General features: G+C 39.8%; 1 protein-coding gene across 4 annotated transcripts in view; it reads right to left on the bottom strand.

The window, feature by feature from the left end:
- The window catches only part of MYH10 (myosin heavy chain 10), a 146,059-nt gene that overhangs the window by 20,986 nt on the left and 108,326 nt on the right, over positions 1–16,747 (bottom strand). For all 4 annotated transcript variants that reach the window (XM_030534085.1, XM_030534083.1, XM_030534082.1 and 1 more), the window contains 10 exons: positions 16,477–16,546; positions 16,212–16,372; positions 15,088–15,196; positions 14,851–14,982; positions 13,066–13,272; positions 11,354–11,491; positions 10,575–10,698; positions 3,416–3,587; positions 1,997–2,209; positions 1,059–1,203 (listed from right to left, as the gene is read on the bottom strand). In XM_030534085.1, the coding sequence (XP_030389945.1) occupies positions 1,059–1,203; positions 1,997–2,209; positions 3,416–3,587; positions 10,575–10,698; positions 11,354–11,491; positions 13,066–13,272; positions 14,851–14,982; positions 15,088–15,196; positions 16,212–16,372; positions 16,477–16,546 (1,471 nt within the window). The remainder of the gene's footprint in view (positions 1–1,058; positions 1,204–1,996; positions 2,210–3,415; positions 3,588–10,574; positions 10,699–11,353; positions 11,492–13,065; positions 13,273–14,850; positions 14,983–15,087; positions 15,197–16,211; positions 16,373–16,476; positions 16,547–16,747) is intronic.

The following is a 16,747-nucleotide window of genomic DNA, read 5'->3' on the forward strand; positions in this document are numbered from 1 at the left end:
TAGAGAAAACAAACATACTATTAAACCAATAACAGAACCTACATGGCATGATAGATTACCAGAGATCATCCCCTCACTCCAGCAACGGCTCTGGTTGGGGGGTTTTTTGTCCACCAAACCCCATTCAGGGTTTTTCCTCTGGTCACAAGTTCAACACAGCTTCAGCTAAGAACCAGCCCACTCATGGCTCTTAGAGTCACTCCTTTAACCCATTTGAGTATTTGAAGCCACCATAAATAGGTAATCAGTCAGATAATGCTCAAGACAGCTTCAAAAGGATGGAGCAGAGGTAGGTCAGGAAACCTCCTTATTTCTTTGTCTAGCCCATTGTTTCAAACTGTCATTTGAAGCATAATACTGTCCTAGGCTTTATATTAGCCATGCCTTCCCCTTAAAGAAGTTACATAAAATCCCATATCAAATACTTGAATACATACAATGAACTCACAACATACTTACCTAATTCAACAACATTAAGTTAGGATATTGCAGAATATTGTCATAAAAGTCACAACACCACTGCACAATTTGGCAGCGTGTATTAAAAAGACACCTGGGACTAGAACAAAAGGGGCATTATGAGTCACAACTCAAGTACATTGTCAGAACTGAATGCGGAAGCATTTATAATACCTTGATTTAGCCAATATGAATTTTTTTTGTATAAGCCCCAAATTATCACCACTTTCTCTGGAAACATTCTGTAATCTACACATTCTGAGAAGTGCTTCTCATCAAATGAGCTTGCAGACTGCTGTACCAGGTAAGCAGCTAATAATACCTGGTACAATACTTTGTCTCTAGATGCATCACTTCAAAGTCTGTCAGGGAGATGGATCCTGGGAGTGTTGAATAGTAACAGGTTGGTATTTGAGTTAGAATTCTAGCATCTTGGTCATTTTGTAGCTGATATATACAATCAGCGAAGATCTATCAGCTCTATGAGCAAGTATGAGACAAAGGGACAAGACAAGCAGTGTTATTTGACAGAAGTGTCTACAATCCCAAACCAAGAAAATTTCAGCTATCACATGAAGTAGCCTGCAATTCCCACTCACCCTTTTGGCCTGTTCAAGTTGTTCAGAGAGCTCCTCCAGCGCAGTAGCATGTCTTTGTCTGATTTCCTGTATTTGAGCTTCATGGTTCTTGGTTTCTTCTTCAATAGCTTTCTTCAATTCAGCCACTTCCTGCTCACGTTTTGTCCTGGAGAAAGCATCATACAGTAGAACCTGAGAGTTACGAACATCTTGGGAATGCTGGCTGTTCTTTCAAAAGTCTACAACTGAACAGACTTAAAACAGCTTTGAAACTTTATATGCAGAAGAAAAATGCTGCTTTCATTTTTTTTAGTAGTTTATATTTGCTTTTTTTGGTCTCTGCTGCCATCTAATTGTGTACTTTCAGTTCCAAATGAGGTGTGTAGTTGACTAGTCAGTTTGCAACTCTAGTGTTCGTAACTCTGATGTTCTACTGTAGATTATTAAAGCTCAACATTTTATAGTCTAGTTTATTCCTCATTTAAGCAAATTTTCTTTTTTAACTTTTGACTCTTGCTGTCTACCTGAAGTGTTACAGTGGTTTCAACAGCAGCAGAATACAGCACTATTCACAATCCACACCTGGGATGGGGTGGGAGGGAGGGCAGAGGGAGATGAAGAATGGTTTCACAATTAAATGATCTAGAGTTGTTAGACCTGGATTTTATTCCCAACTCTACCACACTCACTGTAGGACCTCGGCAAGTCACTTCACCTCTCAGTTTCCCCATCTGCAATTAATAATTTTCCTTCCTCAAAAAGGTACTGAGGTGTAATTCATTAGTTTTGGTAAAATACTTTGCAATTGTCAGCTGGAAAGAGCTATATGGGGAAATTATTAAAGACAAAAATCTTTACTGAAATTAGTTTCAAACTAAGGTTACATGAAACAATGTTTTTCTCTTTAAATTAAACCTGGACTTTAAACTGTATCTTTTTAAATGTGCTGGTCACCCCACCTCAATTCTTGCTGTGCTGCAGTGGTATCCAAGGTGTCTTCCAGCTCAGTCTTCAGTGCCTCCAGCTCCTCACTTAGGTCTCTCTTCTGCTTTTCAGCCTTGTTGCGTGATGCCTTCTCAGATTCAAGGTCCTCCTGGAGTTCTGCAATCTGAGCTTGCAACTCTCGTATTAGTTTCAGTGCATTGTTCTTCTGAACTGCTTCTTCATCACCTCTGTTAAATATGGACACAGGATAAGGAACGGGCAAGAATAAGATCTGATATTAAAGATGGAATAAGACTTATTCACTACCAGTTCTCATAACGGAATCTGAGTTACTGGAACAGAAACAGATTTTAATTAAAACATCAACAATCAAAATGCACCTTTAAACAAACATGTACATTTTTCGTGTATTGAAACTAGTACCTCAGTTATTAAGAGACACTTAGGGATGTTGGGCATTAAAGTTGTCTTACTTCCAGTCTTCCAATTCTCTAACACCTGTATTAAATTCTCCCCAAAATTCTTCTCATCGGTATATTAAGACTTCTAAATCATGAGTCATGAAAACTGACACGTCTTTTGCAGTCATGTCTCTATTGCACGTTATATTTTTTAATAGTGTGACTAAGTTGTGGATTTTTGGTAAGAAACCTAAGTACAGCAGCAAGATTATTTTAAAATAGTGACCAGAGTGGGGAGACCCAGCACAGAGCTGATTTTAAAGGCCCAACAGCCAGGAAGGTGAAAGAGCAGTTCTATTACCAGCTCTTCTGGCACATTTAATATCACAGGCAATTGAATGGAAAATTGGCAAAGTTGCCCAAGTAGATCAATTGTTTTAATAACAGATTGTTTGGTGTAAAATAATCAGTTAAAAATAAAGTAACTGTAGTACATTTTGGTGCTGCCAAATCCATATCAATAACCAGAAATTAAGTTTAAAACGTAGTCAGCCACCCCCACACCAAGGCTTATTAACATAGCTCTCATACACACACACACACACACACACACACACACACACACTCTCCCAGCCCAATTTCTTACTGTGCAGAATTTTATGTGGTTGGTGTCAGAGAGAAAAACGCAAATTCTTGAATATTTCTTGAGGAATGGCAAAGCCACTGACTGACATGATTAAGTGGTCTTGCTCTCTTGATGCTGAATTGTAATATGCCAACTGCAGTCCTTTTAAAGTGAAGTGGGTTGGTAAGTTAAAGGCTCTTTTGCAGAGTAATCCTAGCATACAAACACAAAACCTCTTTCTTTTTACTACAAACTGCAAAAAGGAACATACTGATATGGCCAGGTTCTCATTTATACCAAAGCTCCTTTACACTACTCTGGCAATCTAATCTTTAAAATGGATTAAAAATAAATCTGAAATGAAAATCCCATTGATTTTATCTAACCACAAACCACCAATATCTTACCTGGCAAGAGCAGCCTGCAGCTCCTCTTCTTTCTTGGCTAGTTGGATCTTTAGCTCTTCAATCTGGGCTTGCAGCTCAGCTATTTGGTCCTGAAGGTCTGTTGTTTCTCCGTCAAGTTTTCTTTTAGCTTTTTCCAGTTCTTGACGGGTCTTCTCTTCCTTTTTCAAACGCTCTTTAGAAGGATGAGAGCATACTCAATACAACTCTTTCAGTACATTGTATAAAAAGGATGGCAAAAAGTCTGCAGATAGCAATTTTATTGGTTGTGGACAACTGAATGATAAACTACTAAATTCTTTTAATATCAGTAGGGGGATCGTTTTAACCCTCTTTTCCTGAAAGTCTGCTTTGCATAACTAGGTCAAGACAGCAGAGCACCTAGGTTTCTCCTTTTTCTCTGGAACAATCAGATGGAAGGATTTTAGTGCCTCTCCATTTCCAATTTCATTCCTTCTTGGTTAGCAGCATCTGTCAAGCTTTCAGGCAAGTATGATTAAAATTTGTCCTTTTACAATATCTACAACAGATTGTCTGGTCTCTAATGGCAGGACTCCAGGAAACACTTTAAGGGACAAAAGAGGACGTATACCCCAGGGTCCTAGTAATCAGTCACCTGTTGGCGGTGGGGAGGAGAGAAAGATTTTCTCCCTTTTTTGTATTTCCAGAGAAAGCTCTCTGACAGAAGTCCTACTACTCCAATGAAAGAAACCAAAGCCTGCCTGTTTAGCCTACATTTACTTAAGTGAATGTATGGAGAGTGCTACATACACAGGGCTTATCCACTGTTGATGCTTCTTCCCTCTCTGACAATATGGGGATTGCGGTGGGCTTTGATTATAGCTAGTCAAGAGATCTCTACTGTTCTGTATGCTTCCTGAATGCAAGCTTTGATCCATTTTCCAATGGCATATCCAGATGTTTTAAGGTCCTTTGAACACAATGACTAGGGTGTACATCCCAAGTGGCTCTGTTCTGAACAGGTAGTATTTCAAAGCCCTTCTGAAGTCTAACTTATGCCACAGCTTTTCTTTCCCAGCCTGCAGTTGGAGGACAGAAGAAGAGAAGGGCTATGATTTAAATGGAAGGGCAAAAGGACTTAGTTTCTTTCTCAAAAGTCATAACAAAAAGGACAAGCTTACCCTGATGGAAAACCAGGAACAGGGTCAGATGCAAGACTACTGCAATTTCCCCAGCTCTGCTGGAAAAGGTGATCAACAGAATGCATCTAAGATCCAGGAAATGAAGGTCAACTGATGACAGGGGGGTCAAAAGATGGTTTGTGTTGCTTTTGGAAGACTAGGCCAAAGCTCTGCTGGAGAATGATATTGCTTTAAGAAATCTGAGGTAGTTTTCGCAAGCACTAATGTCACTTGAGTCAATGAGACTTTTGAAAATTTTACTGCAGAAACTAGCAGAGTTGATGCCATTATCCTCCCATCCACAAACACCCTTAAAGCAGTGAGGAACGAGGTTTGGACCATTTAGGAACTGTGAGCCAACCTAGATTTTCTCCAAGAGGAGTTAACTACTATATTTGCTCTGCTAGTTGAGATCTTGTCCTGCACCATGCTGTGAAAATTGAACAAACCCAGTAATAGGCAAAGAAGGTGCTTTTGCAAAAGTGCAATGTAGTCTATGCTACCTTAAAGGAGATACCCCTCCAGTTCTTACAGTGTTCTGTCAGAAACCAGGCAAAGAGTCTGGATGTGTTAAGGCATGGGTGTACCACTGAGCCCTGTTAGAGAAGATCTGGCATACAGGCAGGTTAAGTCAGTTCCCCTACGACAAGAAATCTGCACACCGGGCCCTCTGAAGCCTGGGGAACTTGTAAGTAAGGTGGGACTCCCACCATATGGTGGTCATCATGAGCTGGAGCTTCCTGCTTTGGGTACTTGCTGCAGAACTGGTAATGCTGCTTTTCTGTGGCACGGAGAATTCCCCAGTTGGCATACCACACAAACTAGTGTCAGGTGGGAATACTCCTCTCTTTCAGGAATTATTTCTCATGGGGCATTTGGATTTGCTGACCCACCAGCCCTGTCTGATGTGCAAGGCTCTCAAGACAAAGTCCTCCTGTTCAGATGGGCAGAGAAGAAAAGTTTAGGAGCTTAAGTACCTCCTCGTTGGTTTCAATACATGAACTCAAACGTCTTGATAAGGTTTGTCATTACCTTGCAGAAGGCTACTCTGACAGCATTTGTGAGAAGTGCCATTCTTTGGACGCTCCCTGAGCTAACTTGTGTGGAATTCTCACAATGGAATACAGGTCTTCTCCTTGAGGGCCTCAAGGGGAGCCTTTCAAAAAGGTACAAATAAAAGTCTGAAATTCTTCCCTTCCACACCTCCCTGCTCCCACAGTGCCATTCTGCCTGCAGAAGCAGATGGTAGCAGGGTAACATTGAATCAGGACTAATAAGACTGCTTTTCAAGATATTAGGTGAAACCGTAGGATCAGATTGAGCATCTGAAGGCTCTCCAATGAAGACAACTCTGCCTTGCTTGGTGGTGGTCTATGCGTCCGGATGAGCAGCACTTGCACTGGTCAAAGGCTCTCTCTCTCTCTCTCATGATTGACTACCAGTCCTCAAAGTCTCATGTGCTGCCCCCAAGTCACTGCCAAGACATCTTATTACTTTGTCCTGCTGCAGAAAGATGAGCTACACTGGGGTAATCCCCGCCCCCGCCCCTCCACTCCTCCCACCCTCATAAATGCTTCACTTTTGCCCACTTAAGGGGGTCCCTCTGGCGAGAGACAGAATTTCACAGAGACTGGCTTTTCCTGGGGCAGGGTATGACTGAACCCACATGAAGGGACACACGCCCTATGTCAGTAAAGTTGTTTGATAATCTGTATAATTTTCCAGGCAGCCTTGAGAAGACAGGTTTACTATCAGAAGATGAGCAAGCAGTCTCTATGATCTTTCTGCAATGAAGGGTGAAACAAGGCGGGATCTCCTCCAGGAATAAGGGAAGATCTTTGGAGTTCAAAAATTCTCAGGAAATAGTGAACTTCATTGATGAAAGGCATTTTTGGTAAGAAGACCAATCCCGCTAGAACACCAATTTAGCAGTTTCCAAAGGACAACATTTTAGTTCCAAGTCAGGAAATATTTCACTTTCAGACAAGTTATGGAACAAAAGGAAGCAGTGGAGCCCAGGGAAGATCTGGCAATTACCTGAATCACAGAGTTATTTCCTGGGGAGGGAGTGATTGCTATGGCAAGTTGTTACCTTGAAGTGACAGGCCCAGAGCAATATGAAACCTCTGGAGACAGCTTCAGAAATATCTTAGAAGGGGTCTTGAGTTTTTTATGCCTGGACTTCCAGGAAGATTTGGTTAATTCACTTGAGTATCTCAGGAGATGGATAAAGTTAAGAGAGACTGAAAAATCCCTTCCCTTACAGAGCTCAAAGTCCTTATCCCCCTCATTCTATGCCATCCTTCTTTGGATGACAGCTCTCTCCTTATACTGCTCCCAGCTGAGTGGGCTGGTTCCATCAGACCCTCCTCCACCCCACTCTCTGGCCCAATGACATAGGCCTGAAGAGGTCACAGCATGAGTAGAATGTACTGAGTGCAGCAGCTTACAAACCTCTGTGGCAAGAAGCATAGTGACTAGGGATTTTATACTTAGAAAATAGTTCTCAGGCTCTGATTTCATGCTGTACTGCATTCAGGCTAGGGTCTTGAAGTCAGCTGCAGGAAAATGACTTGAGGACACTCTTGAGAAGCAAGAATCAGCATAAGAAGTCCTCCCTGGAGGATACTGAAATCCTTAAACCAAATTGTTCATTGGTTTAGTGGTTTAGATGGGAAGGAGAACTCCAAGGTCTGTGCTACAAGATGATTCAATCATTATATTAAAAATAACGGAAATGGACTTGGGCTGAAGTGTTTAAGTGACACCCATTTTGTAATTAGGGAACCTAAATGAGTCATCTGAATTATATGAGCCTTCTTAAATCATCTGCAGTATTGCTCTAATAAAATATAAACTGTAGGCGATTTGGACTGAAGCTATTTGAGAGGAAATATTTATAACTTTCCTTGGGCAAGGAGGGCAAGACTGTGTACTGCATATCAACTTCAGCTTTCCATTTTAAAAAATGGTCCTCACGGTGCCCCCTAATATCCACTAGTTTGTTGAGGCAAATGGCCAAAGCTGATTTACTCAGATGTTTAAACAAGCATTCCTTTTCCAGTGAGTAACTAGTCCACTTACGTCCATTCTAAGGACTCTGAGCATCTCAAAACTGGTACAAAAAAGTCAGTGCTACCCATATTAGTTCCATTTTTGGTCAACTGGAAAAGATTCAAATGTTTCAATTCTTCCATAATCAAGTCAGTTGTAAAATATGAAGCAAAACTTCCCATAGTACAGAAGATGAGAAATTATTTCAAAATTAGGGGGCAAAGAGCAACACAGATTTTAAATATTGCACATTAAAGTGCCAAGTTGGAGTTGCACAATAACCAGACATTATACAAAATGGTTCTGGCTGTAAAATCAACTCTAAGAGAAGATAACACAAAGTTGACTTAGCAAGTGGCTGCTTAGAAAACATTTTATGGTATTTCTTATAAAAACATAAGAAACAAGAGTTAAGAGCAGACAGGGAACCATTTTAGATAAACAGAGCATCAAGACAACCAAAAAAGTTATTTAGAATTAGTTATTCATGAATGATTTCTGCTAGTCAGAACAACAAATATATAGTTAGCCTATAACATTACTAGGGCTGTCAACTGCAGGTAACTCGTGCGATTAGCTCAAAAAAATAAATCACGATTAATTGCACTGTTTAACAATAGAATACCAACTGAAATGTATTAAATATTTTGGACGTTTTTCTAAATTTTCATATATATTGTAGTTTGTGTTGTAACTGAAGTGTGTACTTATTACAAATATTTGCACTAAAAATGATAAAAAAAATTTCAATTCACCTCATATAAATACTGTAGTGCAATCTCTTTCTCATGAACGTGCAATTTACAAATGTAGATTTTTTTTTTATTACATAACTGCACTGAAAAACAAAACAATGTAAAACTTCTGAGCCTACAGGTCCACTCAGTCCTACTTCTTGTTCAGCCAAGTGCTAAGACAAACAAGTTTGTTTACATTTACAAGAGATAAATGCTGCCCTCTTCCTCTTTACAATGTCACTAGAAAGTGAGAACAGGTATTTGCATGGCACTTTTGTAGCTGGCATTGCAAAGTATTTACATTCCAGACATGCTAAACATTCGTGTGTTCCTTCATGCTTCAGCCATCATTCCAAAGGACATGTTTACATGCTGATGATGCTCGTTAAGAAAAATGCATTAAATTTGTGACTGAACTCCTTGGAGAGAATTGTATGTCTCTTGCTGTTTTACATGCATTCAGCCATATATTTCATGTTATGGCAGCCTCGGATGATGACCCAACACATGTTCATTTTAAGAACACTTTCATTGCAGATTTCACAAAAAACACAAAGGTACCAATGTGAGATTTCTGAAGATGGCTACAGCACTTAATCCAAGGTTTAAGAATCTGAAGTGCCTTCCAAAATCTGAGGGGGACAAGGTGTGTAGAATACTTTCAGACGTCTTAAAAGGGCAACACTCCAATGCATAAAATACAGAACCCAAACCACCAGTGCGGAAACTGCAGAACCCAAGCCACCAAAAAAGAAAAATCAGCCTTCTGCTGGTGGCATCTGACTCAGATGATTAAAATGAACATGTGTTGGCCCACACTGCTTTGGATTGTTATCGAGCAGAACCCATCATCAGCATGGACGCATGTCCCCTGGAATAGTAACTGAAGCATGAAGGGACATACGAATCTTTAGTGCATCTGGCACGTAAATATCTTGCAATGCCAGCTACAACAGTGCCATGCAAATGCCTGTTCTCACTTTCAGGTGACATTGTAAACAAGAAGTGGGCACCAGTGTTTCCTGCAAATGTAAACAAACTGTTTGTCTGAACAACTGGCTAAATAAGAAGTAGGACTGAGTAGACTTGCAGCCTCTATAATTTCGCATAGTTTTATTTTTGAAGGCAGGCTTTTTTGCACGAGTCTACATTTGTAAGTTCAATTTTCATGATAAAGAGATTGCACTACAGTACTTGTATTAGGTGAATTGAAAAATGCTATTTGTTTTTTTACAGTGCAAATACTTGTAATCAAAAATAAAGTGAGCACTGTACACTGTATTCTGTGTTGTAATTGAAATCAATATATTTGAAAAATGTAAAAACATCAAAAAATATTTAAATAAATGGTATTCTATTATTGACCGTGTGATTAATCATGATTAAAAAAATTAATCACTTGATACCCTAAACATTATTTTAGAAAAATGTCATATGACTGTTTTTATCATATGAAATTGTGATTACCATCTGGAAAAAGGCAAGCACCTTTTGCTATTACTAAAAAGATGCATCTAGCACCTTGAAATTTTTAAAGTAGTGTTTGTAAATTAAATGGATTTCCAAAAGTGAGGAACTAATAGCAAAGACCAGCAATAGGTTAGTGTGGCCATATGTGACACCAAAATTGGTGTGGCCAAATGCTATGCCAAAATAGAAGAAGTCTGATGCAAGTGGAACACATAGATAAAGAAGGGCTGCATGGACAATAAATAGCAGCTACTGAGGTATACAAGTCCTCACAAAAAAAAAATGCACATTTTGGCACATCTCCGACATTTGTCATACTTGAGACTAGTGAACACAGCACCTCCATTTTACGAAACACTAATCTTACAACTGACCAAGTTATACAAACCATTGTTTCCCACGGGGGGGGGGGGGGGGGGGGACGACACACACACAGAGAAAGTGGTGTTGAAGAAGAAGTAGTCAACATTAATTCACATTCCAAAACCTTCAATACACTAGAAATCAATTTGCAGCAGCTTGAAAGACAAGAGAAACATGAAGTATGCTGTACAACAACTTATGCAATGTATCCACTCTAAGATGGATGTTCAATCTCTGAGATGTTCAATTTCATGAATTTTTATTTTATGAATGCCTCAATCCCTAATTATTTCATAAAACAGGGGTTCTACTGTACTCACATTTACTTTAAGTGACCTATTACTTTCTATCATACATGCCAAGTTGTTAGAAGGCATATTCAAAAAGATCTCTAACCTTCCAAATCTGTGATCATCATTTCCTGTTTGTTCTTGAGTTTGGCCAAGTTTTTGGCCTTTTCTTCTTCTTCAGCCAGCTGAGAGGTGCATTCAGCAATTCTGTCCTCCGTTAGTTTCTTTTCCTAGTTGATAAAAAGATTGACTGTTAGAGTATATAAAATACCCCAAGGCACCAATAGAGCGTGACTGTAGGAATTCTGTACAGAAATCTTATACCTTTGTACAAGCTTTATTTCAACTGGCTGCAAGTTGGCATTACTGCTTAGTTTGACTAGTTGCCAAATAACGAAAGCCCTCATTTAACAGTGATCGGTATTTGGGATGCCACACCTGAGATATAAAACTTTTATATAGTGTCTGCTCAACACTTTTCCAAAAGCGCTGAGAACAAACCACTTGAAAGTAGAGCCCCCATAAAGGTGCCTCAAGTTGGGTACTCAAAAATTGAGGCACTCCAAATCCTTAGCCATTGTCGACAATTTAGGCCTAAGAATATATATTGTATTTGCTACTGAACACTGCATGAGACTAAGTGTGATAAATACTCCCAAAGATTCTTACTAAAACTTTGCATCTTGTATTTCAGCTGTAGAAAGGAGCTCAGGCCTGCCCCCCGAATAAGATCACAGTACAAGGATAGTCTTGGAAGGATTGAGAATACATTGAAAAAACATGTTGACACTACCAGAGAGCCTGAAGTGTCCATTGAAAGCTGCCACCTCCCATGTTTTCGTCTAACATGAGGGGTTTTACTTACATCACATACAGGTTTCTCACCTTCAAAAATTTGGAATTTTGGTCCTCCAGAAGTAGGATCTCTTCTTCCATCTTCTTGATTTTAGCTTCAGCAGTTACCTTTTCAAGCTGCAACTTCTGTCGAGCTCCTTCTTCCTCATCAAGTTGCTCTTCTAGGTCCTAAGAAAGCAAGCACAATTGCTTGTTTTCATGTTTTCCATATTTCCCATCTGTTCCAAATCAACATAAACACAACACTCCTCGCTATTTCTTAAGAAGCCCCCGTTGCTTTCCAGAGTAAAGTGCTAACAATGAAAAGTGGCTTCGATTGTAAGAGCCTTAACCTAGTATAAGGCAACTTTATACTAGATTGTCATGATCTGGTACACTACCCTAAGTGCAAAGTTGTGCTTATAAATCTCAATTATACGACAAGTCAGGAAGTTCAAGTGTATGCTTTCCAAAGCAGCTAACACAGCCATGTTGCACACATTTGGTACTACTGTATGGTATATTAACTTTAACAGATGTACACTCATTGGGGCAGAGTATATGGCTCCCAGAAGGAATGCAGGCCCATTGGTCTGTGAAATGGCACTGTTTTTTTCACATTTAATTTCCTTTTACGGCCCCCATCATATTAAGCTTTATTTATATCAAAGCTTCCCCAGAGAGCACTGCACACAAGCAAGCGTGTAAAGCTTGACACTGCTCATATGTGGCGAACAGCAGAAATGCCACTTGACAAACATTTAAATCTAAGTTTGAGTGTGGGAGGAGGATGAGGAGAGGGATCCAGTGAAAGGAGCTTGCTGGAGATCACAAAGGATCTAGGTCCCTAAGAGGGTTTCTGAGATTGGTATGGCCATCTAAATATACATGTAAGTGAGCTCATATTAACAGCACTTTACAACACTTCAGTTGCAGCCACGGTAACATCATACTATTTTCCATTCATTTACAGTTGTTTCTCAATCAATCAGTTTCTCCCACAAAACTTGGAAGACCACCTGAGTTCTTATGGAAGAATGTGAAAGATTTTTAGGAGCACTTCCTGGCCCTCAGATGGCTGCGTGATCCTTTACACCTGAGACTTTTTTGGACGTCCCCCCCAACTCAAGTCTGAAACAGAAGACCTAACGCACATCAAGATGCAGCCATGAGTGTGCAAAAGAAAATGTGAGCAACTTGGAGTGGACGAAACAGTCTTTGCACGCTTTGGTAAGGCCTAGTGAATGGATTTCATTATGGTCACGAACTAGCATGAAACATTTCACTTCCATCTCTGCAGAAGTCACATGGATCTTAGTTCCCCCCAGGGAAGCACCTAGGCCCTGTGCAATATATTCCCAATACCCACTCCACTTCAAACGGTATTAATGTTCCCTCAAGAGCCATGCTGCCATCAACTCTCCACCTGCACTTGGTACAACTCCCAAGAAAGCCTTTTTACTATGAGTCTGCATACATATACTCAGGGAAAATCCATGCTTATTTCAAGAAGGATGATGTTGCAAACATTACCTACTCCTTTCTCCATTTTTTGACCAAGTATTCATACCCATGAAGACCACAGAATTTGTACAAGATGCTAGGATATCGCTTTTCACTCCCCCTGCCTTTGCCCCAAAGGAGTGATGGTCTCCACTCCTTTCATTCCTTCCAGGCGAAGTTACTGGAGGTGACAATATTGCCCTCATTATTTAGCATTCTTATCATGTGTCCTTCCAATTGCAGTGTACTGAGAGAAGTACCTGAATATGTGCCTGCATCTTTTTCTTTTCATTTTGCAAGACTTGGTTCCTTTCCTCTTCCTCCTCAACCCTTGATTCCAGATCATGCAGAATTTCTTCTAACTCTTGTTTTTTGGCAGCCAGACGGGCTCTCATCTCCTCAGCTTCAGCAAACAGCTCTGTCTCTGCCTGCAGCTGCTCCGCAAGAATATTCTTTTCTTCTACAATCTGCAAATGTTACAGAACAGTGAACCCTCAAGCTTCTCTACTATGTTGCCAAAAGGCCTTACATGAGATTAAAGACATGATAATTATAGAAGTTGAAAACTAACATGTACCCTTTTCCAATAAGTCACAAAAGTTAGAAGCATAAGACCTATTCTTTATCTGGTCCACCTTCTGCCTCACAGCACTAGACTGTCTCCTAGGGGGTATTTTCTAAATCTTTGTCCAGTTCAGTTTTTAGTAATTCATGTAATGGAGCTTCCCACTACACTTCCCCTGAGGAGACAACATCTTGTCTACCAGGAAGGAATGGTCTAACTAAGATAGTAAAATAGGCTAGTCAGACTTTACTCTTAATTTCAACTCATTACTTCTAGTTATTCCCTCCTACATCTTAAACAATTGCTCTCCTTCCTTGGCATTTACATCCTTTCAATACTTTTAGACAGTTTGACTTAAATCTCTGTTTAGCCAAATTATCCACATTTAGTCCTTTTGACAGTTTCTGCAATCAGTCTGTCCAGACTCTTGTCATTTGTTTGCTCTTCTCTGAATTTCTTCTTATTTTTCCAAAACACTGCAGTTTTTTTTCTACTTTCTTTTTACACTGTATTCACTACCTTGAGGTGAGGGATAGCTCAGTGGTTTGAGCATTGGCCTGCTAAACCCAGGGTTGTGAGTTCAAACCGCGAGGGAGCCACTTAGGGATCTGGGGCAAAATCAGTACTTGATCCTGCTAGTGAAGGCAGGAGGCTTGACTCAATGACCTTTCAGGGTCCCTTCCAGTTCTAGGAGATATAAGTATCTCCATATATTAGCACACGTTCCTTATTTTGGGCACTTCAGCATCATGGGTGATGTCTTAGGCCCATATGAAGAGGAACTATCATCTTCCTCTTCTATGATAGGATTCATCTACTTAGGCCACCCAAATTCTCTTTTGCATTTTTTGCTACTGTATCAAAGAGCAAGCTCAAGTCTAATTTGATGTCCACTATTTCCTCTGGCTCCCTTGGAATTACTGCTCTTATCTGATTTTGGATTATTTTCCCTAGATTGAAATTAATTTTATTTCCTGTTCTGTAGATTCTGCAGTATTAACTCTTGTCTTCACCAATCAATAACCAATTAAGATTTTAAATGACTGGACCAAACACCCATCAGTATGACATATGACATTTCTGTTCAATATGACACACTGACATTCAACATTACTTTGATCCAGTTTCAGTTAGAAACAACCACAAAAACGTTACACAAATCTGTTTCCACAGAAAGTTCCCCGGCCTGAAAATTACACTTACATTGTTATTGTCACCAATTTTTTTTTTTTTTTTTGGTAACACAGAAAAAAGAAAGTTGTCTGTCAAAATACCTGCCCCTCTGTTCTGAAACAAGATGATTTGTCAGGTTTGGATCCATAGATAAAGGAGTGAAATCAACAAGTGCTCTTGTCTCACATAGTAGAGTTAATCACTTGCTGTATAATGCCCTCTGTCCACAGATCTCAAAAGGAGTTCTTCACACAAGAATCTAGGGTCAGTACCTGGCCATTAGAGACTGATCTTTAGCACAACAAACCTGTTGATGTTTTCTCTCCATCTCCTCAAGTTCTGCCTCCACTTTTGTCTGTTTTTCCTTCACCTTCAGCAGCTCCTCATCCTTGGCCTGAAGTTCTTCTTCCTGTCGAGTAACCTGCAGAAGAGGTTTCACCTGCAATAGAATTAGAAAGTGAGCTGTGTGTATGGAGGAAAACATGTAGCATAGTGTGCTACTTGCTTAACACAAGTTAAAGAAAGTGACAGAAAAACAGCCAACCTTTGTGAAGACTCTCCACCACTGCCAGTGCCTTAGTTTTAGATATGCTGCACAATTCCTCTGCAGGACTTTTAATGCACTTAACTGCTGCTGCTTTTTTGCAAAGGCCCTACAGGCAAAAACACAAAAAACATTTTCCACACTCAATAAGGCCAAGCATAAAGTAGATTTGTATTTGTAGTTGTTAGGTGATCCTCTCTGGAACACTTTTAAAGCACAACAGGCTGACTAACCCAATTTATGGGCAACAGAACTCTAAAGTGATCATTACTCATCTAATGAACAAGTTAATACCTGAGTTCAGCATTCGCATTACAAAGAGCCTTTGTGATAGGCTGACCCTCTGTGCTAAAAGTCCCACAAATGGCTTCAAAGATCCAACTCTCCCTTGAATCCTAGAGGTGGCCCTCCAGGACAGGTTTGAGACATACTGGTGGGGCTGGAGAGTTTCTGCTGCTCCTGCCCATGCTATTACTTAAAATAATTGCATTTTTAAAGCCATCAGTACATCACTACCCAAGCAATAGTTAAGACATTCAATGGTAATGAAAATAAAATTACAATTTCATACTAATCACATAACCAACTTAGGGCTGAGCATTTGACTGGTCCAAAAATAAACTAGTCAACTGACCAAATATTGGTCAAATATTTTAAAACATGAATATATTAGAACAGTAACAGTAACAAAAAGGAGTAAGACACTATGGTCTCCAGTAGGCTTAGCTTTAGCTAGATAAAAACGTACCTGAGTTATTTCGATTCAAAATGTGTAACAATTAAATGAAATACTTTAAAAAAAAAAAAGAGCAAGAATGGCACCACAATGCAGTCAAAAAAAGGTAGGCTGCCACCTCTGTCAGGACATTCTTGCTGGACTATATAACTATGATAAGTCACATGATCTTCAGAAAGTCAGTTTAGGCTTGCAAGCTTGTCAATAGACATTATTTGACCTGTTAATTGACCAGCTTGTCAAACCTAAACCAACTATTACTGAAGATCGTACAATTTACCATGAACACACTTCTTTGGGTTAAGCCAAGTCTTCTTATAAGAAAGTATGTATTAGAACTTTAAACGGATTAAGTTTAGACAGCCATTTAAGTTACCCATTCACTCACTTTCTAGCCAGATATCCTCTGCAGACGGCTTGGAAGAAGATGATGATGTCTGTGATCTTCAGATCCCGTTCTTCTTCTAAATGTGCCAAGACACCAGCGCGGAAAAAAATCTTGCTCTGCCCAATTCTGTACAAGTTGGGATCCAGTTCCAATGCTCTGATCTAAGTGGGAGACAAATCAATTATTTACAACAAAGAGCACCAAACAACATACTTTTGGCTGCAAATGTTAAATGATTTACATCTAAATATTACTAAATGCTTACCATTCGTTCACAAGCCTGCTTGCCATCCATAAACCCCTTCGGGATTGCATTAGGAGTAAGGATCTCATACCTGTAAGTCAAAGAACAAACCATTGGACCCAGTAATGAATTGCCACCAGCACAACCATACCAGCAAACTGACATTGTTTTTCTCTATTTCTAAACTATAAGTCTGAGACTTTTCTCACAAAGAATGGAAACAAATGAACTGGCAGCCTCAATGTTTTCACCAGCACCGTGCAACAAGTGAATCCTCACTGCCATGCACACA

The sequence above is a fragment of the Gopherus evgoodei genome, chromosome 15 (assembly GCF_007399415.2).
Source record: "Gopherus evgoodei ecotype Sinaloan lineage chromosome 15, rGopEvg1_v1.p, whole genome shotgun sequence".
In the NCBI taxonomy this organism is placed as follows: domain Eukaryota; kingdom Metazoa; phylum Chordata; order Testudines; family Testudinidae; genus Gopherus; species Gopherus evgoodei.